Source organism: Electrophorus electricus, chromosome 4 (genome assembly GCF_041902795.1).
Source record: "Electrophorus electricus isolate QZ-2024a chromosome 4, ASM4190279v1, whole genome shotgun sequence".
NCBI classification, from domain to species: domain Eukaryota; kingdom Metazoa; phylum Chordata; class Actinopteri; order Gymnotiformes; family Gymnotidae; genus Electrophorus; species Electrophorus electricus.
This window is the reverse complement of record NC_137500.1, coordinates 33,742,046-33,769,556: the sequence shown is the minus strand read 5'-3', so window position 1 is coordinate 33,769,556 and position 27,511 is coordinate 33,742,046. Positions and strand designations below refer to the sequence as shown.

General features: G+C 40.0%; 1 protein-coding gene across 8 annotated transcripts; it reads left to right on the top strand.

The window, feature by feature from the left end:
• The first annotated feature begins 367 nt into the window (after window positions 1-367).
• LOC113574659 (protein FAM171B-like) lies at window positions 368-26,927 on the top strand. 8 transcript variants are annotated; one of them, XM_081713395.1, is made up of 14 exons: window positions 551-684; window positions 4,081-4,177; window positions 5,195-5,565; window positions 13,599-13,832; window positions 14,423-14,515; window positions 14,626-14,781; window positions 14,883-15,053; window positions 15,306-15,669; window positions 16,413-20,343; window positions 20,596-22,243; window positions 23,053-23,136; window positions 23,250-23,353; window positions 23,818-24,145; window positions 26,534-26,927. In XM_081713395.1, exons 4-9 carry the CDS (start codon window positions 13,673-13,675, stop codon window positions 17,644-17,646), a joined length of 2,178 nt encoding a protein of 725 aa, XP_081569521.1. In that variant the 5' UTR covers window positions 551-684; window positions 4,081-4,177; window positions 5,195-5,565; window positions 13,599-13,672; the 3' UTR covers window positions 17,647-20,343; window positions 20,596-22,243; window positions 23,053-23,136; window positions 23,250-23,353; window positions 23,818-24,145; window positions 26,534-26,927. The 8 variants fall into 8 exon arrangements, with proteins under 8 accessions (XP_026861534.2, XP_081569515.1, XP_081569517.1 ...); XM_027005733.3 differs by lacking the exons at window positions 4,081-4,177; window positions 5,195-5,565 and having other exon boundaries at window positions 368-684; window positions 15,306-15,422; window positions 15,546-15,669; XM_081713392.1 differs by having other exon boundaries at window positions 597-684; window positions 3,959-5,565.
• The last annotated feature ends 584 nt before the right edge of the window (window positions 26,928-27,511 follow it).

The window sequence follows — 27,511 nt, the reverse complement described above, 5'->3', positions numbered from 1 at the left end:
CGTGACTGATTTTTTTTTCCATATGGACCCCTTTTCCCTGTTTATAGTATAATGAAATTATACTAATAAAGTATAAATGCTTATGATAAAAGCTGATAGGTAGAAACAGAAGTCTTGCCAATAGGTCATGGACGATTTGGGTAAGCAGTATTATCAATAATGCTTAACCCCACATGATTTAGTTAGATTTTGGCAAATCAATATTTATCGTTAATTTTAATAATTCTTTGAAGTGTGTTATTAATTTGAATGCTTCCTTCAAATGAAGTTTCCAGGATTAACCAGAAGATGGCATTAGATATTACTTTTACTCTCATAATCCCACCCTCGAACGCTTCATATATCAAAGATAGTTTCATTCATTGCCACTCCGTTACAGGCAAATGGAGGATTCATGGAGATTAAGAAAGTAACCTTTTCGATTATCGTTACGTTGTCACAGTGAAGTCTCTCTTTTACCGTTTTCTTTCGCCATGCCCAATTTATCCGAGTTCTTGCTTATGCTAGCATTATTTATATTCAATAAGAATTGGGTGAAGAGTGCAGACTGCGTCCACAAACGAATCAACGCGGGACACAATGATCATGGGCCCGTCCTTGCAAGCTTTATCGTTCCAGATGACACATTAAGACAGGTGGTATACCATCAGACTCCACAGAGGGACAGCGGGTTCGTCAGAGAAGGTATGATACATGCTCTTTAATGAGTGTGTATTCTGAGACTGTTGTGGTCTGAAAGAGATTAACTGAAGTAGTAGGGCACCTAAATCACCATAATAGCAAAAGAAGGGGTTTTTATATTGTGTTAGGAACACAAGTATTTTTTGTTTTCCTCAGAACCTGGGGTCTAAAAGTGTTTGTATTTGTTTACAACTCCACCCCAGGATGTCATTAGTAGTCCACAGAGATACATGCTGGTACTTCACTCACACAGCCTTTACCTGTAAAGATCAGATTTATTTAGTGCTCTATATCTTAGCAGACCAGACAACTGCAGTAACACATACATGCAGGCACCTTCACAATTTGGCAGTCATTTTTCTAAAGTGTACAGATGACTTGGTGGGAGAAGCACAGCTTTCCATGAAAGAACCATAAAACCATAAAAAGAAGTATATCTTTGTAGTTTGGATGATAATTTAAATAATTATAGCTTTACTTGTATTTCTAAGAAAACCTTAAGACATTACAGAAAAGAGCAGTTGATTTGTCCTCAGAGATTACCTGTTTCACTGGACTTTAACAGAATATAGCTGAGATGTTACCCACATTAAGTGCTGTTAGATACTTGTGTGGTATACACAAGAGGCACAGAATACATTTTGGAAAGACTCAAGTGATTAATAAGAGTGAAGTTAAACACTTGATTAAATGAATCTGAGGTATTGATGTATGTGACTGCAGTGCATATATAATCTCTGAACAGCTTTGACATCCATTATTTTGTACTTTAATAAGCCTTTCATGGGCTTATGATAATGAGGTGAAGTCAGTATGAGGACTGCATATTGCATAACTGCAACAGTAACTTGGACTTGATCCGAGTGCATCACTAAGACCGAATGTTCCCTGATACAGAAAACAGCTCAGTGCAATGCTCCACTCAAGTCCATAATGCTTCGCGCTCAGATCTGCTAAACCGCTCCCTCCTGCTCTGCTGCCCATCTGCTGCTTTTCACCAAGCCAAACAGTGAAGCTTACAAAATTCTCTAAAATCCTTAAGATCAGTCAGGACAGGATAGGCAAATCATGGTTTTGCTCTGTGTCAACTGCCAGGAAATCAAGTGCAGATCAAATGTGTTTAAGATGCAAAGCAAACACAGGTACAGTGCCTCAGAATTCTAGGAGACTGTTCTGAGTGCCACTTCTTTAGAAAAATGGAAAGTACCGACATGGATTCGTCCCTGTGTTCAAATGTGTCAGACCATCTCCATTTTGAATAATGGTATGCTTATAAGATGGCACATGGGGGTTAACAATACCCTGAAAGCCTGATGTTAATAATGAATCCCTCAGAGAGGAGTGTGTTGGATTTAGAGCCCTAATTTCTGTGGTATACATTTTATACAGAGCAGCAATGGCCCACAGATAATCAATCAGCACAGAACAGCTCATGATGCACAGCAAAAGTTCTAGCAACCTTATTTATTTGCTGCCCTAGACCTTGTTTCCAGAATGGAGCCATTTGAGGCATGCATTGCATATGGCATTTTTAACTAATGGAGAACAAGACTGTTGAAGAAACACTAAAAAATAAATAAATAAAAACACTGAAGTGCCTCAGTTTTCAGTGGTCAGTCTCTCAAAATGCTTCAGATTGAACACACAAAAGAAGCCTGCAAGTTTTCCTCCTATATTTAGTCTTTTAGCCCTATATTGTTCTGTATTAAATTTGAATTTAGAATGCTTTAAACAGCAATCAATTTGTGTTTCCTTTACTAAGCACCCATCTTCCTGTAACTGTAGAATCATACAATGTACTCAACTATCAAGACTCTCCTAGCTTCTGCTTACTGCTGACATTTGATTCTCACTGACATCTCCGTCTTCCCCCATTATCAGTATGTTCATGCCTGTGGTGTAATTGTGATCCACTGTCGTTCGTGGTAATGATTTATTCATGACATGTGGGAATGTCCTTCTGTGTGCACAAGTAGGGAATGTTTTTTGAGAGAGCTTTGAAAGGAGGAAAAATCTGTGCTAGAATAATAATGGTTTTATAAAGGAGGAATACTAACAGTCTTATCAAGACTAATGCCTTGTTGCAAATAGTGTAATCTACAGTACTTTGCTGCCATAATAATATATACCAGTCACAGCATGTTTTAGGTCTTGATTAGTAGGAATAGTGAATAGTGATTTTTTGCTCTTGCTCAGGTTAGACCAATATTACTCAGTATGTGAAATGCTACAGTATTCTAGTTGTTGTTGTTTTTTCTTCTCAGCACAGAGCCCAAGGCTACAAAAGTACAATAAAAATAAATCAGGTATAGGTATAAATAGGTATTGGTGTAAATTAGATATAACTGAGGTACAGTTTCTCTAAAATACTACTGACTACATAAATCCCATCGTATTGCGAAAGCTTTCTCGATGGATGTTACATGTGAAACAAGTCATTTGTCCTAAAAATTTGGGCAGCTAAGATTAATTCCTGTTTAGTGTAGATCAAATGTACAGAAATTATACTTTTGAAGTATTACATTTTTTGGATCTTGCTCTAAGAGGAGTTGAGAGGGTTCTTCTGGGCTCTATGAGAATATGGACTTACAGAATATGGACCTACAGAGTGGTGACGTATACATTGTTCAAGCACGTAGTGCATAGAACCCTATTGTTATTGCTCATTTTTTCTTATTATTATTACATTTACATTTACATCTTATTACATTTTCTTATTATGGTTCAAGTACATAGTGCTTGGAACCCTTTTGTAATTGCTGGAATTTTTCTTCTTTTAATTTTTCTCAGCTAAAATGCAACGTGCATCAAATACCATAAGGCCCAAAAACAGCAAACTTGGCAGGAGGGTGCCGTAAGTGTGAGATGACTAAGCCAAGTAAAAGGACCTTAATTGGCCTGTTGGTGGCTCTATAGCTCACCATTTTATGTTTTTGTAATTTTCTCCTTTACTAAAGTATCCCGATTCGTCTATCCCATTCGTGGTGGAAGTAGATGCCTCGAACATAGGTGTTGGGGCAGTATTGTCACAACAGAATGAAGCATCAAAAATGCATCCTGTGGTGCATTTTTCTCACAAACTGACCCCAGAAGACCATAACTATGGGATAGGGGAATGAGAGCTATTAGCCATGAAGCTGGCATTGGAGTGGAAACACTGGCTGCAGGGGTCTAATCATCCATTCCTAGTAATCACCGACCACAAAAATCTTGAGTACATGCGCACAGCCAAACGGATGACTCCACGTCAAGCCCGCTGTTCATTATTCTTCTCGAGGTTTCAATTCAAGATTATGGACCGTCCAGGGTCCCATAACACGAAAGCAGATGCCCTGTCCCACATCCACCTAGTGGAGACAGAGGAGGGGTCTAATCATCCAGAGTCCATTCTTCCTTCAGGGGTACATCTGGCTTCGATCCAATGGGAGATAGACGATGAGATTAAACAAGCCACACGCGACATCATCATTCCTGATGAATGTCCCACAGAAAGGAGGTATGTAACGGCATCATGTCGAGACCAGCTCTCGCTCGTCTCTTACGACTGGTCATCCCGGTGAGACCTGTACCCAACAACGTATCACTACTCATTATTGGTGGGAGACCCTTGCCAAAGATGTACATACATATCTTGTGTGCAGCCAAAGCAAAACCCCCAAGATACTGCCTGCTGGTAAACTCGTGTCTCTCCGCATACCTGAAAGACACTGGTCCCACATAGCGGTGGACTTCATCGCGGACCTACCTTGCTCTGATGGCAATCCTCTATCGTGACAGTAGTAGACAGGTTCTCCCATGGTGTGAGGTTCATAGCCTTTCCTGGTCTACCCACCACCTTCCAAACCGCTGAGGTCTTATTCAGCCAAGTTTTCCATATATTTAGTATACCTGAGGACGTTCTGTCGGACCGTGGACCTCAGTTCACATCACATGTTTGGGCGGCCTTTTATTGAACACATAGGGCTAGCTGTCAGCTGACATCAGGTTATCACCCTCAGTCCAATGGACAGTGCGAACGTGCTAACCAAGAATTGAATGCGTTTCTACGTTGTATTTGTATGAACAACCCTGCCGACTGGTCCAAGTTCCTTCCTTGGGCAGAGATGGGCCAGAACTCTCTCACGAGTTCCTCTATGGGCATTACGCCGTTTGAGTGTTTCCTGAGTTACCAACCCCCCATGGCCCAATGAACTTCGGTCATTACTGACATCCCTGGTGTGGATGAATGGGTAGTAAGAAAGTATGGGAAGAGACTCATCAGAGGATTGAACATGCCTTGGCATGGTATAAGGAAATGGCGGATAGACACAGAGGAGAAATGGCAGTATACCAGCCTAGAGACCGGGTATGGCTATCGACACGAGATTTCCGTACACCCGGCTCTTGTCACAAGTTGGGTCCCAAGTACATTGGTCCCTTTGAAATCATCAAGTGAATAAATGATGTTACTTACTGACTCAAATTACCTGCACATTACCACATTTCCAGGTCTTTCCATGTGTCTCTTCTCAAGTCTGTCATTTCAGGTCCACTTAATGAAGTGTCTCCAGACGACGTCCCGCTTCAGCCCATTGAATATGACGGTGCCCCGGTATATGCAGTACGCTGCACTCTGGATTCCAGGAGATGGGGGGCACCGTTCAATATCTGGTTGACTGGGAGGGCTTTGGCCCTGATGGACAGAGCTGGGCGACTCATCGTGACATTCTAGATCCTGGCTTCCTTTCAGAGTTTTACGTTCAGTTTCCTGACAAGCCGGCTCCTCTTCCTCAGGGTTGTCCTCGCCGCCCTCTTTCAGGGGTTTCTTGGCCTGGATCGGCTTCCTCCACACCTGTTGGTCGTCGCAAGCATCCTCGTGCCTCGGTCATCCCAGACTCTTTGGGGGTGGGTACTGTCACGCCACCCAACACACGTACAAAATACAATACCCATCATGCAGTTAGTCTCCAGGAGAGCGACTCATCCAATCATCAGTTCACCAGATCCACATCACCTGTTTATTGAGTTCACCTGTTTTTTCATGTTTATAAGCCATCCCATAACTGTTTGCTGTTGAGAAGTATTGCCTCCAGTTTACCTGAGCATACCAAGTGTTCTATTCATGTTTCTGATCTCCTGTGTTTTTGACCTGGTTTTCCCGTTTCTCTTGACTACGATTTTTGCCTGCCCCTTGTTGGATTTGTTTGCCTGTGCTATTGATCTACATTTTTTTTGGACTTGTACTGTTTACCTCTATGATTGCGATTACCCTGGACTGTATCACTCTGGTTCTGACCCTGGCTAGTTTAACCACCATGGATACGGATTACAATAAAACTCCTGCCATTTATCCACAAGCTTCTGACTGTTTTCAGCATTACACTTGGATTCATATGATTCCTTGAATACTCCTAGCAACTTTACAATTACATGTCCTTTTCAAAAATGCAGGGTTTTTTGCATTCATTAATTGTTCAAAAATAGCACTTTTTGAACTAGTCCTAGGAATTTGATCCAATCATGTCAGACTTGGTACTACAATAATCTACTTACTCTCTAGGTAAATAATTTTTTTAAAAATTAGAAATTTTGACTCTTCATAGTGGTCACTTCTTTCGATCAATCATTGGAGCTTTGCTATTTATGACCTACATTGCTATAACTCATAACCATGTAAGTGATCATCTACTAATTTGAAAGACATTCATACATTGAGGTTCTTGTTAGGTTTGCAAAGTTTGGTCCAAATCGACCTTTTGGGGGTGCTACAGCGCACAAACACTTCTAAAAATCATGTTATGCACACTACAGACAAGTAATGTATGTCATGATTCGGGTCTACGAACTGAATAACATTGCTATTACAAATTATAACAAATGTTCTGCCTAAATTTTTCACAAAAATATCTTATTGTAATATCTTCATTGTAATATCATTGTAATATGGTTGTGCTTTGGCCCGATTTATAAATACTGGAACTGACTGAAAAGTAGTGCTTAAATAAAACACCACCACATTGGCATCAAACACAAGATAACTTCAAGACAAATTATGAGAAATGTTACCCTGCAATGCAGCCAGCTTTTCAACCATTAAAAGTCATGGAACTTTTACTATTTGTAATGCAGATACCAATAAGTGATAAATAAGCCAAGAAGATTTGCAAATATAAGTCATGTCAAAAACTGTATTGCTTTCTAAGTATTATTATTTGTTTAAAATATGTGACTTACTCTTCAACAACAAATTGTTAATATGTGAAAAATTAAGTGCATATATTCTTTCAAGGCTTTTCATCAAATTCCAGTGTAATTGGGAGCCTTTAACATAGGCCAGATAGGGGAGTGTATTAGAAAGTAACTTATATACGTAATTATCTCATAGGTTTGGGAATTAAAAGACCATTTGTCACTAAAAAGAAAGAATTCATCAACATGTAACATTGCTTTACCAACACACTACTTGGAAGTATAAACACTCCAACTATTCTTGTTTTCTGCACATTTACTGCTTTTAAATATATTTAACAAACCTTTCACAATTTGTTCAGCATATAGCAGAAATATGTGTGTGTGTGTGTGTGTGTGTGTGTGTGTGTGTGTGTGTGTGTGTGTGTGTGTGTGTGTGTGTGTCCATTAGCCAGGTATCAGTCTGATCAGTTCACTTATCATGTGTGTTTCATCACTGGCCTGGTGTCTAACTGGGACACTAGAAGGTGATTATTTAATTATCCCAGGCTAGTGCGACTATCCTATCTACTGCCATTGTTTAACCCCATGCTTGCTTACCATGCCAACCATGCCAAAATTAGTGCTAACAGACTTGACCTTCATCTTCAGCTTCTGAAGATTTGAATGGGGTATGCTGGGTTTGGATAGAATTATAGACTGTAAAGTGTTAACGCAGCAGGAGTAAGCACTGAGTCTTGGTTCCTCTCAAGGTTTTTTCCTCGTGCTCTGTGGAGTTTTTCCTTGCCACTGTCACCCTTGGCTTGCTCACTGGGGGCTTGGACTCAGACATTGTAAAGCTTTGTGACAACATCTGTTGTAAAAAGATCTATATAAATAAATTTTATTTGATTTGACTTTAACTATCTGTTTAGTCAAAGAAATGATCACTTTAACTGTTTTTATTATACTTCAAGGCTTGTATTGCATTATTTGTTGGGCTAATTCTGTCACTCATAACATTCATAAATTCTGTTGGGGTAAAAAAGTATTGTTAATCACCCTGACACCAGTCTCACAGTCAGCCTTCTGACTACACCATGAAGCCTGGAACAGTTCATATTACATTACACAGTAGTACCATCTGCACTGCAAAAAGTGATGCTGTACGATTGGATTTTCAAAAATTAATCGAAAGAAACTGAAAACCAATACCACTGTCTAAAACTGGTTCTAACTAGTCTGGAAATAGATTTTTGAACACAGATATAACATGAGCTGCATTAAATGCCCAACGGTCTACAGAGCTGATAATTAAGATAGCCCAGATTTGGTTGAACCTAGCCATCGTTGAAAAATATCTCTTAGTCTAAGAATGAAGCATTGTGCACATCATTATGCACATCAAAGCATCATCAGTAGCCTGTGAAAGTATGCCAGTAATGAAAGACACATGGTGACATAGGCAGTCATGTTGTAGTGCCCCTGACCTTTCAGTGTTTCTTTATGCTTGTGTTATTCCTAATTCCCCAGTCAGCTAGTTTTAAAGTGAAACATTCAAATAGAAAATAAAGATGCAGGCATCAGAATTAGTTAAAGAGAATAGCTGGTCCCATCCTTTATTGCAGGTTAACATTATCAAGCCTTATTGAGGCACCCTCTGGTGAATGTCTAACGATCAAACAAAAAACCTACATTTCTCTGAAGTGATTATGTATTCACCCCACCTTTTTACATAGTAGTGTTTGCATTCACCACCATTTCATCCAAACCATACATTATTCAACATATTAGTCAACTGATATTGAATACCCACACCAGTTGAAACCCATTACCACCATATTCCAAGAGGCTTAACCTTGTCCTAAAGAAGATTTTTTATATATCTGTTTTTTTATACAGTCCTGAGCCTGGTGGACAGGTCATGTATCTTACCCTGAGGTCCACCAAAGCCTACCCAGGATCCTTTGCTGAAGCCTGCACAGGCCTCTACAGAGGCATCTGCCCTGTACACAAATCACTTTGAAAGGACACAGAATCTCTATACTCCCTTATGTTTTATGTTATTAATATGTCTAATGCAATGTTAGGCCTATTTTCCCTGTAAACACTCTTTTATTACCTCACCATCCTCTAAGATTCCTTGGTTGAGTGCTAGATGTTGAGTGCTGTTTGGGTATCACTATATAAGGTAATTATTCTCCTTTCTCTATACAGGAAGGAACATTTCTGCTGAAATGTAAGAATAACAGGCAAATTTATTCATAATCTAATAAGGAAAGGATGACCCCTCCCCCCACTGGCTCAGGCAGTTGCCTGGGCTGATAAGCATTTAAACGCAATTACATTAAAAGCTGCTGTAAGCATTGCAGCCCTGCTGTGCCCCACCAAGGTCATGAGAGACCTGTAAATAAAATGCACTATAACCATTCAAGGCCCAAACGGAGAAATTGTCTGCATTTCAGCACCATCAGCAATAAACATTTCAGGTAAGCCACAGGATGGCCTCAGGTCAGCCCATGAAGCTGACAGCACACATTTGATTCTACAGTAGTTTGTTGGCCACAAATGAACAAATGAAGGAGACATTGGGAATAAGAAAAAGCTCATGTACTGCACAAGAACCTCATCATTCACATCTACCAGTCTTCTCTGGATAGAGACCAAAAAATAAGGCTCTCTGATATTATTATTATTATTATTATTATTATTATTATTATTATTATTATTAGTTACATTTATATAGCAACTTTCTCGAACTCAAAATGTTGTGTTTTAAAGGTATATGCACCACACATGTAAACCTTTTCAAGAGCGTCTCACGGTATAAAGCATAGTCACAGAGCTTCTAAATTATAACAGTGTGTCATCATTCAACCCCCAGCCGGATCTATCAGGCTGACTGTCAAGGAGTTAAAGTTAAAGCCTCTCTTAAACCACAGGTCACTATAAAGCATGCTTTTCATTATAGTTGTGATGGTGTGATGTGTCTAAACTGCTCTAATCACTGTTGTGTTTTCAGACACAAGGCATACTAAGTAAAAAAAATTATATTGTTTATTCTCTTTTGCTGGACTGGTACAAATCTGACAAGAGTTTGACCTTTTTTAAAAGGTGTTTCAGAAACACAACAAAATCTAGGGGGTTAAATCTGACCCATGCAATAATTGCAGTTTACCTGGTTGATCCTCTTAAAACTTTCACCCATAAAAACATGAAGTACACCATGTAAATGTACAAAGTGCACTTAATTTAATCTTGGACTAAGGTATCTGTATATGGTGCCACCGTATTTGTTCAGGACGCAGAGCCATGCAACAGATGGTGCCCAGAATGATTATCTGCAATTTTGCATTTACAGCTTGTGTTTGATTTAGGCAAAACTCTGGGAGGCTGAAACACTGTTAAAGGCCCACACACCCTAAACCAATATAATTCATGGTTTATGGCACAGTGTGTAGTGGTACAGTCATCTTTGAATTAGTTTTAGTCACTTATAGCAGTACTTGCAGTGTAATGGTCCGAATTTATCATTCGGTTTTCCCAGCAAAACTCTCTATTCTACTCTCCATATAGAAATTGATTCTGTTTCTGTTAGTAGTCCCATAGGGTTAATTAAACACAAATGATGTTCTTATTGAATTATATTAGGAAATTATCTTGCTCTTTCTTTTGGTCTTTGTAAATAAGATGAGTTTGTTCATTACATCTATGGTTTGGAAAATGGTTTTATGGCATCACCTTTTGGAGAACTACCCTCAATATTGTCACTTTTAAAGGCATTAATCATATGGGTGTTTATGTGCAATGGGATGGTGTTAAAAACATTATAGAAAAACTGCTTGCAGTCTCAATTCATTATGAAAGTGATGTAGTGTGCAAAATCCACAAAAATCAATAATAATCTCCATAGTCAAGATATTTTGGTCATGTTCGCAACAGTTAATTTGCCAGAAATTATTCTACTACTCCACTTGCATTAATTTTATATATTGATATTATGGTCCAAATTCCCATGCAAGCTTTTCTGCAGTTCTGTAATTATTGATTACTGTATTCAGAGTACTTTGCAGCTATTTGGAACTTTATGGGCAACGGAACAGCTTCTGAATGCTTTGACGTTATTACCTTTTAAAGACAGCAGGAGGCATTACAATGAATGGTTTCTTGTGGCTGTTATCTGTCCCAGAGGTGCCTTTTGCTGCTCCGTGTTTTACATCTGCTGTGTTAACTGTCTTACCTCGCTGTCGCTCTGCATTTTCTTCAGTGAAGGAGAAGCAGTCATCTTTTTGTGCTCCCTTCATATTTGATGTCATACATTTTCACAGTATGGTGCTGAGTGCTGAACTCCTGCTCTGTCTGTCCTGGGTACTAGGTCTGTACTGTTTACAGGAAACTAACTAACCTGTCTTGTTAGCATTGGGAGTTACAGGGTTACTCTCTCTCTTCCTCGGGTATAATTAGTGAGCATTAAGGGGGCTCCAGCTAACATGGCTAACCTGCAGTCCCTGAAGAATTAGTTCCTCTAGTATACATTATGACAGTGGAGCACAGACCAAGTAGACTGAGAGAGCGAGAAGAGATGAGAAAGAGAGATGAGAGAGAGAGGAATGAGAGAGATGAGAGATGAGAGAGAGGAGAGATGAGAGAGAGAGATGCGAGATGAGAGTGAGGAGAGAGCTATGAGAGAGAGATGTGAGATAGAGATGAGAGAGATATGAGAGAGAGGAGAGATAGAGAGAGAGAGATAAGAGAGAGATGAGAGAGATATGAGAGAGATAAGAGAGAGAGATAAGGGATGAGAGAGGAGAGGTGAGTGTGAGAGATGAGTGAGAGAGGAGAGATAGTGATGAGAGTGAGAGATGAGAGAGGAGAGATAGAGAGAGATTAGAGAGATGAGGGATGAGAGAGGAGAGAGAGATGTGAGATAGAGATGAGAGAAAGATAAGAGAGAGAGATGAGGAATGAGAGAGGAGAGATGCGAGAGAGAGATGCAAGATGAGAGAAAGAGATGAGAGAAAGATATGAGAGTGAGAGATGAGAGAGAGAGTGAGAGATGAGAGAGATATAGAGATGAGAGGAGAGAGAGAGAGATGAGAGAGAGATGAGGGATGAGAAAGGAGAGATGCAAGAGAGAGATGCGAGATGAGAGAGAGGAAAGATATATGAGAGAGAGAGAGATGTGAGATAGAGATGAGAGAGAGAGATGAGAGTGAGAGATGAGGGAGAGAGAGTGAGAGAGAGAGAGATGAGGGATCAGAGAGGAGAGATGAGAGTGAGAGATGAGAGAGAGAGAGAGAGAGAGAGAGAGAGAAATGAGAGAAGGACAGAAGAAAAGGGTGTGGGCTGTGTTTGTTGTGGGCATTTCTCTCTACTGTCCTGTTAGTGCTGCAGTATTTGTTAAAACTGGATGATGAATTTATTTAGGGTTGCTTTTGAAATGGAAATGCCGTTGGACAAATGCAAAATTGGGGCATTTTTGTTGGTTTCAGGTCAGGTTAGATTAACCACATGACCAGTCATACTAACAACATGGTTCTGATGCACTTTTAGGTGTCAGTGTGTAAATTACAGGCCTGTGGAACTTTTCTCATGGGCAACCATTAGTACATAGTGGAGCTAAGGGACTTTCATCAGGGCAATGGCCTGCTGGTTTTCTGCATCAATTTGGAAAGTTAATGGGTTCAGTAGACGTTTTTGTTACAAACATGCATACCAAAAACATTTTCTGAACACAATGCATAATAATCTCAGACATTAGAGATGTTGCTGTAGGCATAGTAAGACAAAAAAAACTGCTTTGCAAATGTTCTTCTAATATATGTCATTATTAAAACGTTGGGAAATAATATTTATGTATGTTTGTGTAGAAAGGATACAGACACAGTAGTGGCATTGTGTATATTCAAGTTTTTAAAAATTCTGGCTATGATTTTTTTAGCGCACAATGAATGGATTTCACAAAAGAATTACACCTGCTGGCTTGATCTTATTAGTAAATCCAAGTGGGAGGAAAACCTAACAAGGGCTCAAAATTTCAGAAACTGCTCTCTCCACCTCTGTTAATGTATTTTATTAGGAAAGGGTCTTGACCCTGTAACAGATTCTCCTGTAGCAGCTCTTAGCTTTTCAGTCCTCTCCCTGAGGATTCCTAAACAGTCCCCATTCCCGACACCCTTGGGACAGTTCTGTTATCGTGATGATCAGTCAATTAATAAAAAAATGACATTTATTTACATAGCGCTTTTTCCAACAGATGTTGTGACAAAGCAGCTTTACAAACGTCCAAGTCCAAGTCTCCAGTGAGCAAGCCAAGGGTGAAAATGGCAAGAAAAAACTCCCTAGAGCATGAGGAAGAAACCTTGAGAGGAACCAAGACAAAGGGCGGCTCATCCTCCTGTGGCTGACAATGGTCACAACATTAATAACAATTTTAAAGAGAAAAATAAATAAAAAATGAAAAAATAATTATCTTGTCCTAGTCTTGTCCCGATGATGTGCATGTGTCCGAAACCCATCCTGGAAAAGAACGTCTATTAAGGGCAACAGAGAAGTAGTTGGCTATGGTGGAAGTGTGATGGGCTACAGCAGAGTACATCAGGAGGTGGTGGGAGTAGCCATGACAGCTGAGACGGGTTGTGGGTCAGTAACATTATGACATCCCACTAGAGAACGTCCATTAAGGGCAATGTAAAAGTAGTTGGCTGGGGTGAAGGTGTGGTGGGCTACAGCAGGGGACAAGTGATGATGAGTTCTGTTCTTCTGTTCAGAGACAGTATCCACCCTCAAAGTTCAGGTGAAGGATGCAGTGGCCCATCAGACTCTGAGCGAGGCGACTGTGGACATGTTCATGAACCACACACTCATCGGCTCTGCTGTAACTGACAGCGATGGATCCGCCCTGTTTCATGTCCCATACATACAGGGCAGGGCTCTCACCTTAGTGGCAAGCCAGGATGGTTATATCCATACCTCACTGCCTTGGAAAACTTCCAAGATGCCAAGTAAGATATACTAAAAATTGCTGGGGAGTTTTTGTAGGTCAAAGAAATGTTCCTATAACAACATAAGCATATATTTGCAAGTTAGATTGTATATTTGTAAATGTAAATTGCATTTGTAAGGTGAACTATAAGAATCTTTTAAATGATTCCTTATTATTCAGGAATCATATTATATTAAGAAATGTGATTTTCAGTGCCACTTACCATCTACATCATTGAAAACATTAGGGGTCCTTATTTTAAAATAATTATACTAATATATACTAATAAAGTATAATATTATAAGTACTATCATAGAATTCTAAGTATTGTGACTGCTCTGCCATGACTGATTGTTACTTGTAGTATCTCCGGTTAGGTCAGGTTTGTGTGTCAAGTACAACAGCCAGTTATAATACTTGAAATTCTTTGGCCCATAACTCTGGTGGGATTCGTAATAACATCCCACTGCTCAGCCTGCTGTATAGCATTTCTGATCAAACAAATGTGAATGTCATCACCTAGCGGTGTGTCCCTGTAGCTGCACAGTACTGGAGACGTCGCTATTTAAAAAATGTGGTAATGTTTTTTTCTTTATATTTATCTTTCAGTATTTTCCTCTGTGACTCTGTCACTTTTCTCCCAAAACCAAGGAAACATATGGCTATTTGAAGATTCTGTCCTCATAACAGGCAAAATCTCTGGTATGAAAATGCATGTAATGGTTTCAGGACTAGCCATATGTACCTCGGCATAATATAAAGGTCATACAGCTTATTGTCTCTGACAAGCTCTATGCATTGCCTGTTGCCAGATACCATGCCCCAGCCAAATGTGCAGTTCCCAAAGAGCCTGCTCTCTCTTCCATCCAATAACATCTCCTCCCTAACAGTCTACCTGTCCTGGCCTCAACTTCCTTCTTTGAAACACTCCTTCCTCTACACCACAGGCATTATGCTCAGCAAGTCTGGTAATATTCCAGCGGTCTGGTCACATGACTAAAACTGTATAATGAAACAATACTTTTGAGAGTTTTCATTTGTGTTTATGTGTATTCACTCCTATTCCCAGGGTATAGGAGTATTGAACTAAAGGCAGTCGCAGCAGTTATTGTGCAGCTCCTGTATAAGGGAGGAGATGTTCCGGTGATGGGACCTATCCAGATCACTCTGCCTCTTCATGAAAGCAGCCAATCACAGCATTTGGATGCTGTTCCAGCCTGGTCCTTTGACAGAAAGACTGGTAGGTCAGACCTAGAATCAAAGAGAATTGTGGCAAAGAGATGTGAAACTACAACATTAAAATTTACAACAATAAAAGTATTTTCTCAAGTAAACACGTCTATATAAAGTTTGTCCCAAGTTTATGCCATATTTGTGTTATATCTTGTTATATGTTTCATTCTCAAATAGCACTTTGATCTGTATTATTCTATGAAAAGTTAAATGCAAAGTAAATTATAGTATTTGTGACAATGTCTTTGTGTGGATACAGGCGCGTGGGTGAATCGCGGTCTGGGAATAGTCCGCATGGAGAATGGGCGTTTGGTGTGGGTGTACGTCGCTCCCCACCTGGGCTACTGGCTTGCTGCCCCTTTTGCCCCAGCTTCTGGTAGAAATCAGTCCTTTTGCACATCTTCTTTCATAATGTATGCCTTTAGATGTGCACACCATTGTACCTTTTTCATGGAAAAACACAAATCCAGTAACCAGATTTTTGTTTTTGAAAATCTAGGTTACATGGGGCATGAAAGCCCTCTGGACCTCATTTCACACCATATGTACTCTCTCATGGCAATACTAAGTGGAACCTTAGTGATTGCTATTGGATTGTTTGCTGTAGTGTTATGCTACTGTAGGTAAGACACTGTTCTGTGTTAAGGCTCTATATTGCCATTGTTATCCTCAATCTGAAATTCCCTATGTTTATTGCTAAAATGGTATCTTCACCTCAAAATGCAAGACTTGTCAGAACTTCTTCATATCCTGTTCTGCCACAGCTAAACATTGATGGCATATAATGTTCTTATTATTATATTATTATTATATCTCATTATTATATTAGCATGTCATTGTCACTGAATGCTAATATAATAATGAGATATAGACTAAAGGCCTGAATACATTAAGGGAGTTTTGTCATGATGCACAAAATAACTGTAGCATTTGATAGAAATCTTACTGGCATTGCAACCTTAAAATATATGAAAATGTTAAATGATGTAGTACAAAACAGATGAGCAATATAATATTAATGCCTACAGAAAGACATACAGATCCACTTTAAGCAAGATAACTAGAATGTACTTATTTTAGAACACATATATGACATTGCAAAAACAAAAATCTTTGTTAGATTGATTTTCCAGCTGTTGAACTTTAACATTTATTTATTTATTTGTTTATTTAAATATGCGATCACAAGCCAGACATACACGACCTTTCACCCAGGGATAGAAAAAAGCAGTATGAAAGGTGCCTTTAAAATGATGCAGATTTAAAATGATGCAGCATCCACAAGGATTCAGTATATTCGGCTCATTTAATCTGACAGCATTCATTGTAAACAAGATGAGTATTCAGTGGGTTTTTTTTCCTTCAGGGGATTCCTGTGTATGTCAGACAAAAAGGGCATCAATCACACAAAAATAGCAGTTCAAAAGAGAGATGAGACTACCTGCACAAACAACGATGACCACCAGGACTTGCTCTTCAGAGATCCGGAGCCACATGAAGAAATTTCTCCCTCAGTTGTATCCCCAGGCACGTGTCAAAGGCAACAGCCTGTCAACTCCAACATGGAACTGGAGTGCAGTACCTGTGTGGGGGAAACTGAAACATCCTCTCTTCAAATCTATGAAGACACTAATGGGATGGCACCAGAATCTTCCAAGCATTCCCATCTTCATATGTATGTCAACAGCAACAAAATAGTGATGCCTGTGTCTCTCAAAGAAAACATCTTCCTTCCAGAGAAGTTATTTGTCTGTAACCAGCCGGTGGCAATATTTCACATGCTAGACCAATCCAGTCCATCAGAGCACACATCAGGTGTCAGGTCTGCCACACTACCCAGGAAAGCTATTCAGGATGATAGCATAGAAAAGCCAGTTAGCAAGAACACTTTCATACAAACTTTACCAAAAACTCAGCTACTCTCTGACAGCCAACAGCAGGCCATTACAGAGACTCCGTATCGAGACCCTGGATTATCCAACAATCCAGGAGCCTGGAGCTGCTTTAACAGCCTGTCAGAGTCAGTATCTGTCCCAGAGGCCCTTAATGAAGCTTTGGGAATGGACACCCTTTGTGGGAGTCATCAGGGAAGCTCAGAGCAGACCCTATTGGAGCTGTCCAAAAGCAAGCCTTTACCCCACGCACGAGCCTGGTTCGTGTCCTTGGAGGGCACCCCTGCTGCCCAGGTGCGCCACTCCATTGTGGACCTTCACAGGAGTTCCCTCCTTGTCAACAGCCACGACACCAGCCTGGACTCCGGCGTCGACCTGAACGATCAGCATTCAGGGCGAAAGCATGGTCAGTGGCATGTGCGAAGCACAGCAAATCTCCGCGATCGCTGCATGGAGGACGTGGACCTGAGCAGCAGTGAGAGTGGAGCAACTGCATCCTGCACCCCAGAGGAGCTCTCCCTCCACAGCAGCAGTGGGACCATTGCCAACCTCCCCAAGGAGAGAGACAATGTGGACACATCTGGTGAGCATGAGGCCAGTGAGTGTGCAGCTGGACCTCGAGTACAGAGACTCAGGAGGACAAGAGTGGAGAAACTGAAACGCACCTGGCACATAAGGGAGGACAGGCCACTTATGAAACTAAACTAAAGACACAATGGTTGGAATGTTTGCTTTAGAAATGGATTCTGCCATTATGTACCACCTGATTAAATGGCAAGGATTAAACAGCATTACAATTACATTTCAATACTTTTAACCTTTAAAGCATCATGCCTAAATCACAACTACTATTACTAGCTTTTTTTATTATTTGAAAAGTAGATAATTATTTATATACCATCAGCTGGATTGTCCAAAAAAAGAAAGAAAAAAAATAGTGTGATAGTGTCCTATGTTTATTTACAGTGACTAAAATAAAATAAAAAATGTAAAAAAAATATTTGGGACAGTTAAAAGTTTTATAGGAATTCAGTCCGTCACCAAAATCATCGTTGGTGAACAGTTCACCTAATTATATATAGGTGTAATGTGTTTGTTTTGTGTGAATTCCTGGCTGTGTAGAATTTCAGGGTTTCAGATAATGGAATGGGCAGGTGAAAACTCCACCCTCTGTTTACTGACTATAGATTACACTTTTTTTTCTGAATGCTTACATGATTTTTAAATCTACAGCTCATTTTTGCAAGACTCTACACACAAACCCCCAAAACACTCACATATCCTGAAAAATATGTGTGTGCAAAACTACACACTTTGTTTAAAATTATATGAAATCTAAAAATTGTATTGTTGCACTAAAATTCTACACACAAACCATTAAATTAATAGTTCATCCTAAGAACCAACTAGACCCTAAGGGGATACATGCAATCCACTGCCATCCATTTTGTATTTTCAGTGTGGCGTGCACAGCAGCATGCTGTAAATGCTTCCAAACATTTCTTCAAATACACGTACATTTAGTAACGTTAACCTGCGTTTAAAGCAAACCCAGTTGCTGAGTCATTTAAAAATCATACATCTGCCACTAGATGTCATTGTATCTCAGGTTTAACTGAGTTTTGTCTTAAACCTGCTAAAGATTTGGCTTTACTGTGGTTTAGGGCAAGAGTTTTGTTACTAATGCACATTTACAGATATATTTTAATAATCCATACCTAGGCCTATATAGTTTCTACCATAATGTTTTGTGAACTTTATGGTATGTTTTAATTAAATGATCTGTTGCTTAAATGCACCGAGGTACCATACACAACTAGAGGCAACATTAATCACTGCAGTCTTTATTAGGCTTTTTCAGAATGTATTGTTGTATCACTATTATTGACCAACTATTATTCACCCTTCTCCAAACACACACACACACACACACACACACACATACACACACGAAAGTAGGAAACAAGTCACTAACCAGGCTGAGCAATTAAAATGTATTTACCATGATTGCTAAATGGAATGTATTGCCTGCAATGTCTTCAGTATAGGGACCATATGCTGTATTAAAGGTGGCCAGCTGTGCAACTGTGTGGGTTTCTTCCAGACTCACCCTACACTGTACATCATTGCACAAGTGACAGGTGCTCTGTGGGCTGGTTCACAGTCCCATAGTGAGACAGGCAAAGCAGCTTTTAAAGATGCCAAAAGCGTGTTCAATGCAGTAGCACGCATTCTTGAGGCTTCTGTTAAATCACAGCTCCATGGGTTAAATGGTCCTTCTGAGAGCTTTCTACAGGTAGCTTCAGACACTGAGCAGCACTCCACTGTAAACCCTTTCATCAAATCGTGCTTTAAGATTGCTGCTGTCATGAGTACAGCATTATTAATTATTAGTTAATATTATCAACATTATTATTAATAATTATTGCTTTAACTCCAACTATTACCGCGTTGTGAATCCGAGTTAACATAGAGCAGGCAAATGTAGCATCCTCACCAAAACATTGTCATTTTATTTCTTTGTTTGATATCTAGCTACATGAAGAATTGCTGTAGTTATACATCTATGTCTGTTCCTTGATTTAAAAACACTTGTAATATCACACATTACTCACGTGTTTTAGATTAAAAACACTGAAATGGTATTGAAAGTCCCATGATGAACTTACTTTTCATATTTATATTAAAATGCTGCAACTTTATAATATATGTAAGACTAAAATATTCAAAACATTCACAATTAAATTCATGTATTCAAAAAGAATCTTCTACCCAGCCCAAAGGCAAGTCTTCCAAGCTTCACAAGGCGATGGCAGACTCTGAATGGATTTCCAGACTGAAAAGGTTTGCCAGCACTAGGATCTGGCCTTCTAGTGAAGGTAACAGGCCTGCTCCAAGACAGAAGAAATGGCACGAGCTGTATCAAAGGGTATTGGAGTGTACTTGACACAGTACATATTGTAATTATACATATTGCAATTCTGTATTGCATAAGTGCTAATTTGCTGCTTTCATTTTATATGCAAAATTCCCAAGACACTATAAGTACTACAAGTATTTATTAAACAGTTAACAGTTATTACATGTGCAATCATTATTGCAGATTGAGAAATGTCCAATGCAGGCTCATGGCCAGACTTCTTTGTTTAGTCAGTTGCAGAAGTGTACATGTGGATTTCACGCTCAGAAGATAACTCCAGGAAATAAAAGAAGCAGCTAATATTTTATGTATATTCTGACTACTGTAATGATCATTTCTGTTCTAATTTTGCTAAGCAATCTGCTACTTGGCCTGTCCAAAGGGCCCTGATACCACAGCCTTTGGCAGAGGACAATGTTCAGGGGGCCGTGGGGCAACAGTCTGCAGCAGGGAGACAAGTGCAGAGGTCACTGAACTTGTCACTGGTAAATGCATAGTACCAGACTTTCATTGTGACCATTTTATTTTCTGATTTCACTTTTTGTTTAATTTAAATATCATTTTAATACTATATTGTTGCAAGATATACACAGCAAAAACACCAGGGCTGAAATAACACCTTTAAATGTTAGTTTAGGTCTAACTCGACATATTCTTTAAGTTGTTTTGTGAGTGTTGATCCAGCACTGGGGATTTTACTGCTCTGCCTTTTCATGGAACTCTCTTTTGTCTTTCAGGTTACCTGTAACGCGCGGTGGCCCGAGTGCTGCAGGGCGCGAGGCAGGACGGACAGACTCCTCCAACTGGGACTAACATTTATTAACATTTAAAGACAAAGGCACTCATACTTATTACAAACAAGAAACGGTTAACGCTAAACAAACACGACAAACAAGAATACATCTAACAAAAACGTGTTACATCTAGACATTATGCCGACAATAACCAACACCCTGCACACTTTAACACGGGTTTATATACATAAAGACGAAGTGCAGGTGTGGTTACAAACAAGACAGTCCTCCCGTCCAATGAACGTGAACCTCCGGGCGCCGTGTACACGTACACACAAACAGCACGGCAGTGCCCGGCGCCCACCCAGTACCAGACGGGCCCGGTGCCGCCAGCAAGGGAGACCTGCTGAGAGAAGGAGAAAGGCAGCTTCCCTGCCTCTCTCGGGGCAGTCCGTTACGCTCCACACAACGTTGCGCCTGTAAACACAAAAAGGCACAAACATAAGGCTCTGTGTCGTCCTCGCAGGCGCCTCGACGGACACGCGGGAGTGCACGTCCGCCCCGGTTCCAGACGTGCTACCTCCCCTAACGGTCCTCCTCTCTCCTCGCTCTAGGAGCGTCCCTGAGGCGGGCGAGTCCGCTGAGGGGAAGGGACTTAGGAGATCCTGCTGGCTCCACGCGACCACCCTCTTTCTGGTCGTCGTGGTGTCCCTCGGTCCTCCTCGGCCCAGGCTCCACAGCCTTAGGCCCCCCCAGAAAATCCTGGGGGTGGTCTCCTCCGGAGGAAGACGCAGACAAAGGTCGCGACCCTCTCCTCAATATCCTGGGATCCAGCGTGTGTCCTGTGGCGGTTGGTTATTCTGTAACGTGTTTTGGCCCAAGTACTGTAGGGTAGGGCAAGGGGCAGGACGCACAGACTTCATCAACAGGGATGAACATTTATTACATAAATGACAGCGGCACTCACACGTATTACAAACGATAAGCATGAAAGATTTGACATTTAAACAAACACGTTACATTCAGACATTACGTCTACAATGACCAACAACGCCGCACACCCTGAAGTGAGTTTAAATACACACAGACAAAACAAAGTACAGGTGTGTGCAGGCGTGGCCACAAACGAAAGTCCTCCTACTGCAGGTGGCTGGCCAAACCACGTGCCTCGCGTTCCGTGACATTACAAAGCCAAAGCTTGGTGGTGCTCAAGCTGCTGCTGAGCTAAATCTCTTTCACTCTGACCATTTCATATTCTAATCATTTCATTTTTTATTGTGTTTAATTTAAATGTTATATTAATGCTATCTTATTGCAACACATACACAGCAAAATCCCCATTGCTGAAATAAGACCTACTAATGTTAAATTAAGTCCAGTTGGACACATTTTTAAGTTTAAGTGTTGATCCATCACTGGGCATTTTGATGTTCTGTCTTTGCCTTTCAGTTTAACAAGCCAAAATTTGTTCCTACTGCAAAGACAAATCATAGTGCAGCAAGAAGAGTAATAAAAGGAAAACTAAAATTAAATATTTAAGTTGTGGCATTGATACGTGTTACCTTCAGTAACTCAGGTTTTATCAATGCTTTCACAGGCCCAAATCAACAACCCCACTGAAGCAACCAGTTCTCCTTTTACTGCAGCTTCAGTAAGTAATGGTATAACTCCTACACTAAAGATAGTTTAAAATATACTTCCCCTAACAAACAAAGAAGGAGAAAAAAAGTTACACTACAAAGCTATATTTTAATGTAGCTGCTAGAGCATGTGGAAGCTCAACAAACATTCAAATTTCAGTCTGCAGTAACATCTGCACTTGTCTATAATTCTTAATCTCCTTCTGTAAGATGAGCTCAAACCCAGGTCAGCTAGGTGACGACACCAATAGCCTACTGTGTGAACAACCACGCTCTAACAACGGTGGGCCCGTGTGCAGAACAGTTAGATCTTGGATCAGGTAATACAAAAAGGAAAAAAACTAAACACCATGCTGAGTGTGGCATAAAGGATGCCACAAGAAGAAATGGCAACCCCATTGCACTGGGGAAAACCAAACTAAAACTTCCAGAACAAAACCAGAAAACAGGGAGGAACTTGATTGGCTAAGGGAAGCCTCCAGAGAGAAACAGACTCGAGAGGGGAAGTGTAAAAACACAAACACCCTCGCAGACAAGAAGTGAGGTGTAGCACGAGGGCTCACAGGCATCAATACCTGAAGTTACCAGCTAGGAGCTTGGCTCAAAACTTTAGCAAAAAACCCAGTCATCTTCTTGAAATTACATATTAAGCTTTACCCTTATAACTGTAAATATATTCCATGGCATCTAAACATTTTAGACCCATATAGAAGCAACAAAACAGTTAAAGAACTGATATTTTTTAGTATTGTACACACGGAAATATATACATATCAGTAATGATAAATGCTGTATTTCTTTTTTGCATTGTATTAAACAGCCTGCTACTGGTCCTGTCCAAGAGCCAGTAACTCAGACACTGCCTGCAGCCACCAGTCCTCTACCATCATGCTCTTCTGCATTGGTATGTAATCTCACATTCAGTTATATAATGTATTCACTATTTGCATTTGATTATAAGTGAAAGTTGTGTTAATGCTTTGTTATTGTTTTTTGCTTGTTTGTTTGTCTTTGAAGATCCAGGACCTTGACCAGTGAAGCTCCACAACAAATTCAGCTTACCCCGTTTCTGGTCAGAAGAAACCACTAGAAGCCCACAAATGGATAATGAGCTGTTCAAGGTGGGAGCCAAGGGTAAACCATAACTGCAAGATAACCTGAGGCTTTGGTAGTACCCATCACAATCAGGCCAGCTGTATCACCAGGCAGCTTTTTTGCACATCCACTACTGGTGTGGATGCCATACAGGTGGTGGAAAGTTAAGGTGGTCTGTCCCAGCCGTGACTGTAGACAGCACCAGCTCAACAGAGCAGACCTGCACAAGAGGGCACGACGGGTTCTAGACGTTGACAGGGTCTGCATCTATGGTAACAGGGACACTCACCTGTTCCAAGTGTAGAACCAGTCATGTCTCCTGGAGCCAGACAGTTCTTCAGCAGTTGGATTTGGCCCAATGCTCTAAATCACTATGAGTTATTCTCACACAAAAGTGCGGAGGATTTATTTAATCTTGCAGTTGAAATCACATTGTCACATGTAGTTTCATGAAAGATTTGTACTTACATATTTTCTTTCTGTGTCCAAGGTATGCTTGTGACATTTAGGTTATCCACCTGCTGGGTGAACGAAGCCTGGCCAACAGCCCCACACGGGTGCTGAAACAATTGAGGGAGAACCACACAGAGGAACTGCTATAATGTATCGTCTGGTATACAACAGAATGTGTGGACCTCTTGCATCTCACCAATCGGCTGCCCATGGTCTTCCCTGAGCCTTCACAGCCTGCTGTGGGGTCAAGCTGCAAATAGCTCCTGGCCATTTACAGCCATGATCTACTGACAAGGCTGGACAAAATCAAGGCTAAGATAACCTCACCATATGGAACCATCTTGAAGTTGAACTCCAGAAAAAAGGTTAGGAAAATTTGAATCAGATTTGCCTAATAATATTATGTCCTGTCACCAAGCATTTTCCACTTCATGTTTGGGCCATGTTTGGGCCAATGTCCTCATAAACTCTGGGCCATCACAAGACAGTGTACTCACTCTTTAAGCAATGCCATCATGGGAGAATCAGCTTAGTTCCCTCGCAGCAGTAGTCAAACCTACACAGGGAGACCCCATTGGCTTTCTAGTACAACAGTTTAACCTCTCAGCCATTTTAGTTTCGCGATACTCTGGGTGCTTCAAGTTCCATCCTAGGACTTCTTCAAGCTCAATTATGAGTCCCTGTTTGTCATTGATTCAGTGTTGCAAATGGCTTCAGATGCACATTCAAAGACAGGACTCTCCCAAATGGTCTACTCACTATTTTAATAAGATGATGTCAATCCAGGTGATCAGGCGATCAAATGCTTGTCAGTCCATGAGTAATAAGTGAGCCATTGTCATGCTCGTTGTCATGTCCCCTGTTTCCCTGGCTACCTACAGCACTTCCTTGTTTTCCTGCTATCATCTGTTTCTATGGTTTTCTGACTCCTCCCCTTTAGCTCCAGCTGTTCCTTGTTTGTCCTTCATTAAAGTTTCTATTTAAACCTTGTTCATTCATCTTGTGTTTGCTGGTTATTCTATTTGTATATCATCATTCTGTTGTATTTTCTCTCTGTGTGTTTGTCCAAGTTGTGTTCTGTTTGTATTCACCAGTTTTATTTTGTTCTCATTTGTCATCAGGTGCGTTCCCATCTGTTGTACTTTCTCTATTTGTATTTGCCAGTCTTTTTCTGTTCTCATTCCTTGTCAACTTTTCTCCAGGTGCATCATTTCCACTGCCCTGTTTATTATGCAAGTATTGTTTAGTCTTTTCTTTTCATCTCATTTTTATCTGTAACCCTCCAGTCTTCCATTTAGCTCTATTCCCTGTGTTTTCTGTTTTTGTCTTGGTTATCGTTTGTCTAGCTAAAGTAGCCCAGTTCAGTGTTAGGAGTGTGTATGTGATGTGTGTATTTGTAAACATATTTCTTTCCTTTCATCTTGTTGTTTGAAGGAGAAACAGATTACTGATTTTGTATTAAGTAAATGCAAAATACTTTATCATCACAGAATTACAAGTGTTTGAAATTACTGTTGTGATCATGAAATACATCATGGTGATTAACTGCCATGTAAATTGCAATTAACAATTTAATGCCCCTCCACTGTATTCAGCCAGTAAAGCACAAGCTTTAAGAGGCCAAACTAGATTGCCTATTTTGCTTCCTAGCAGCCAATACTTAGTAGCTCCCAACTGACAGCAGAAACAGCTTGTGCTCAAATAAACAAACATTACTCCATGGAGTCCTTTAAACATGTTAACTTAGAGGATGAAACGTTATTGTTCTTGTAGGTCCCATAACATTTCAAAAGTGTTTTCTTCTTTCTTTTATTTACATGTATTTGCTTTAAACCAACTGATGAAACCACACCCAACTGCTATGGTCACATAACTGTGGTCATCTTAAATAATTAATTCACATTTACATTTATGGCATTTAGCTGACACTTTTATCCAAAGCAACTTACAAGTCTGACTGAGTACAACTTGAGAATACATATGTAAACATCTGTTTCACTGCATACTTTGTTAGCCCCTTTCACTCAGTTCTTGTAATTATTATTTGGTTGGTGGCTCATTCTTAGCACTGCAGTGACTCTGACATGCTGATGGTGGTGTGTTAGTGTGTGTTGTGCTGTTACGAGTGGCTCAGACACAGCAGTGCTCCTTGAATTTCTAAACACCTCAGTGTCACTGCTGGACTGAATAGTTCACCAACAGCATCATATGGGCAGTCATGTAACCACCAATAAAGTGGTGATAGGTCATCTATCATCTCTGACTTTACATCTACAAGGTGGACCAATAAGGTAGGAGTGTCTAACAGTGTAAACACTGAGTAGACACAGTATTTAAAAGGTCCACCAGCACTGCTGTCTGAGATCCACTAATACCAGCACAACTAACTGACACACCCTGTCTGTGTCACTGCAGTGCTGAGAATGATCTACCATCAAAATAATACTCTGTGGTGGACCTGTGAGGGTCCAAACCATTGAAGTACAGGTATGCAGAGAAATAGATGGACTACAGTGTGTAATTGTAGAACTACACAATGTTCCTATATGGTAAGTGGAGCTGATAAAATGGATAATGAGTGTGTATACAAGCAGATGCACTTAATGAAGTGGCTGGTCAGTGTATAGATAAAGATGAGTGTAATATCATGCATACCAAAAAAGCTTTCCATTGTAATGAAATTCAAACATGAATACTTTTAGGGCATCTTTATATATTCTCTGTCTCCTTTCACTTTCATGTTTGCTTATTAGGTCCCCTCTGTATTGCAAAAGAAAATCTCCCTCATCAAAATGGACACAGCTGAATACTCCACGGCCTACATGAGGAAACAGAACATGTTAAGTCAGTACTTCCCAATCCTGGGCCTTCTGTTTGCTAATTGAAAACACCACATCAAACTACATTCATGTAAAACAAGTAAATAAATAGAGGCAATTAAACAAGAATATTAGATTACATTTATCTGGATTTATATATCTCACATCAAACCCATGTTTGTCTTTACAAGTAGATGTAAAATATGCAGCTTCCTCTTTTGGATTACGTTTTCTCTTTCTGAGCTCCATTATAGCCATTTTCCATAATGGTTCTATTCTTACTAGCAAAAAATATTCTTGTTTATTTTGTTCTTTTCATATATCAAAATAGTTGTCTGTTTATTTGTTTGAATCTATTCGAGACACATTAGCTGTAAAGAAGACTATCATCACACTTCTGCATTTTTGAACAAGCTATGAGTTTCTGAATAGTTGGAGTGTGCCCTGACAAGTGAATTAACATAAATAATGCAGGGACAACTATCTTATAAGGACAGCCTAGAAAAAAAAGTGTTAGTGAAAGTACATGGTTGACTAATTATGGGATAGGTTTATCTAATTAGCACTGCATAGTTTGAGGGAAAAAAAACATGATGGCATACTTACTGATCAGTACAAACTAACCAGTAGACTTACAGGGATTATTTTTGAGTGATTCTAACAATGTGATTCAGCATCTGAACTGCCTGAGTTAGTTATATACAGGTATAAAAGGTGTGGTATGACATACAACATACAACAGAATTGCAGAATTACAGAATTTCCATACAACAGAATTACTGAATTCAGGCAGAGGAAACTCCATAAACAGCAGGAAATGAATGAACTAGCTCATGTTCAAGCACATAAACCCTGAATAGAACATGTTAGCACATATTCATTCAGGATGAACAACAGAGAATAATTGAAGTA

Coding starts and splice junctions, on each gene's coding strand:
- LOC113574659 (XM_081713389.1), top strand. CDS start 474: ATGCCCAATTTATCCGAGTTCTTGCTTATGCTAGCATTATTTATATTC. Junction 13,833..14,422: donor GAAAACTTCCAAGATGCCAA/GTAAGATATACT, acceptor TTTATCTTTCAG/TATTTTCCTCTGTGACTCTG. Junction 15,670..16,412: donor GTAGTGTTATGCTACTGTAG/GTAAGACACTGT, acceptor TTTTTCCTTCAG/GGGATTCCTGTGTATGTCAG.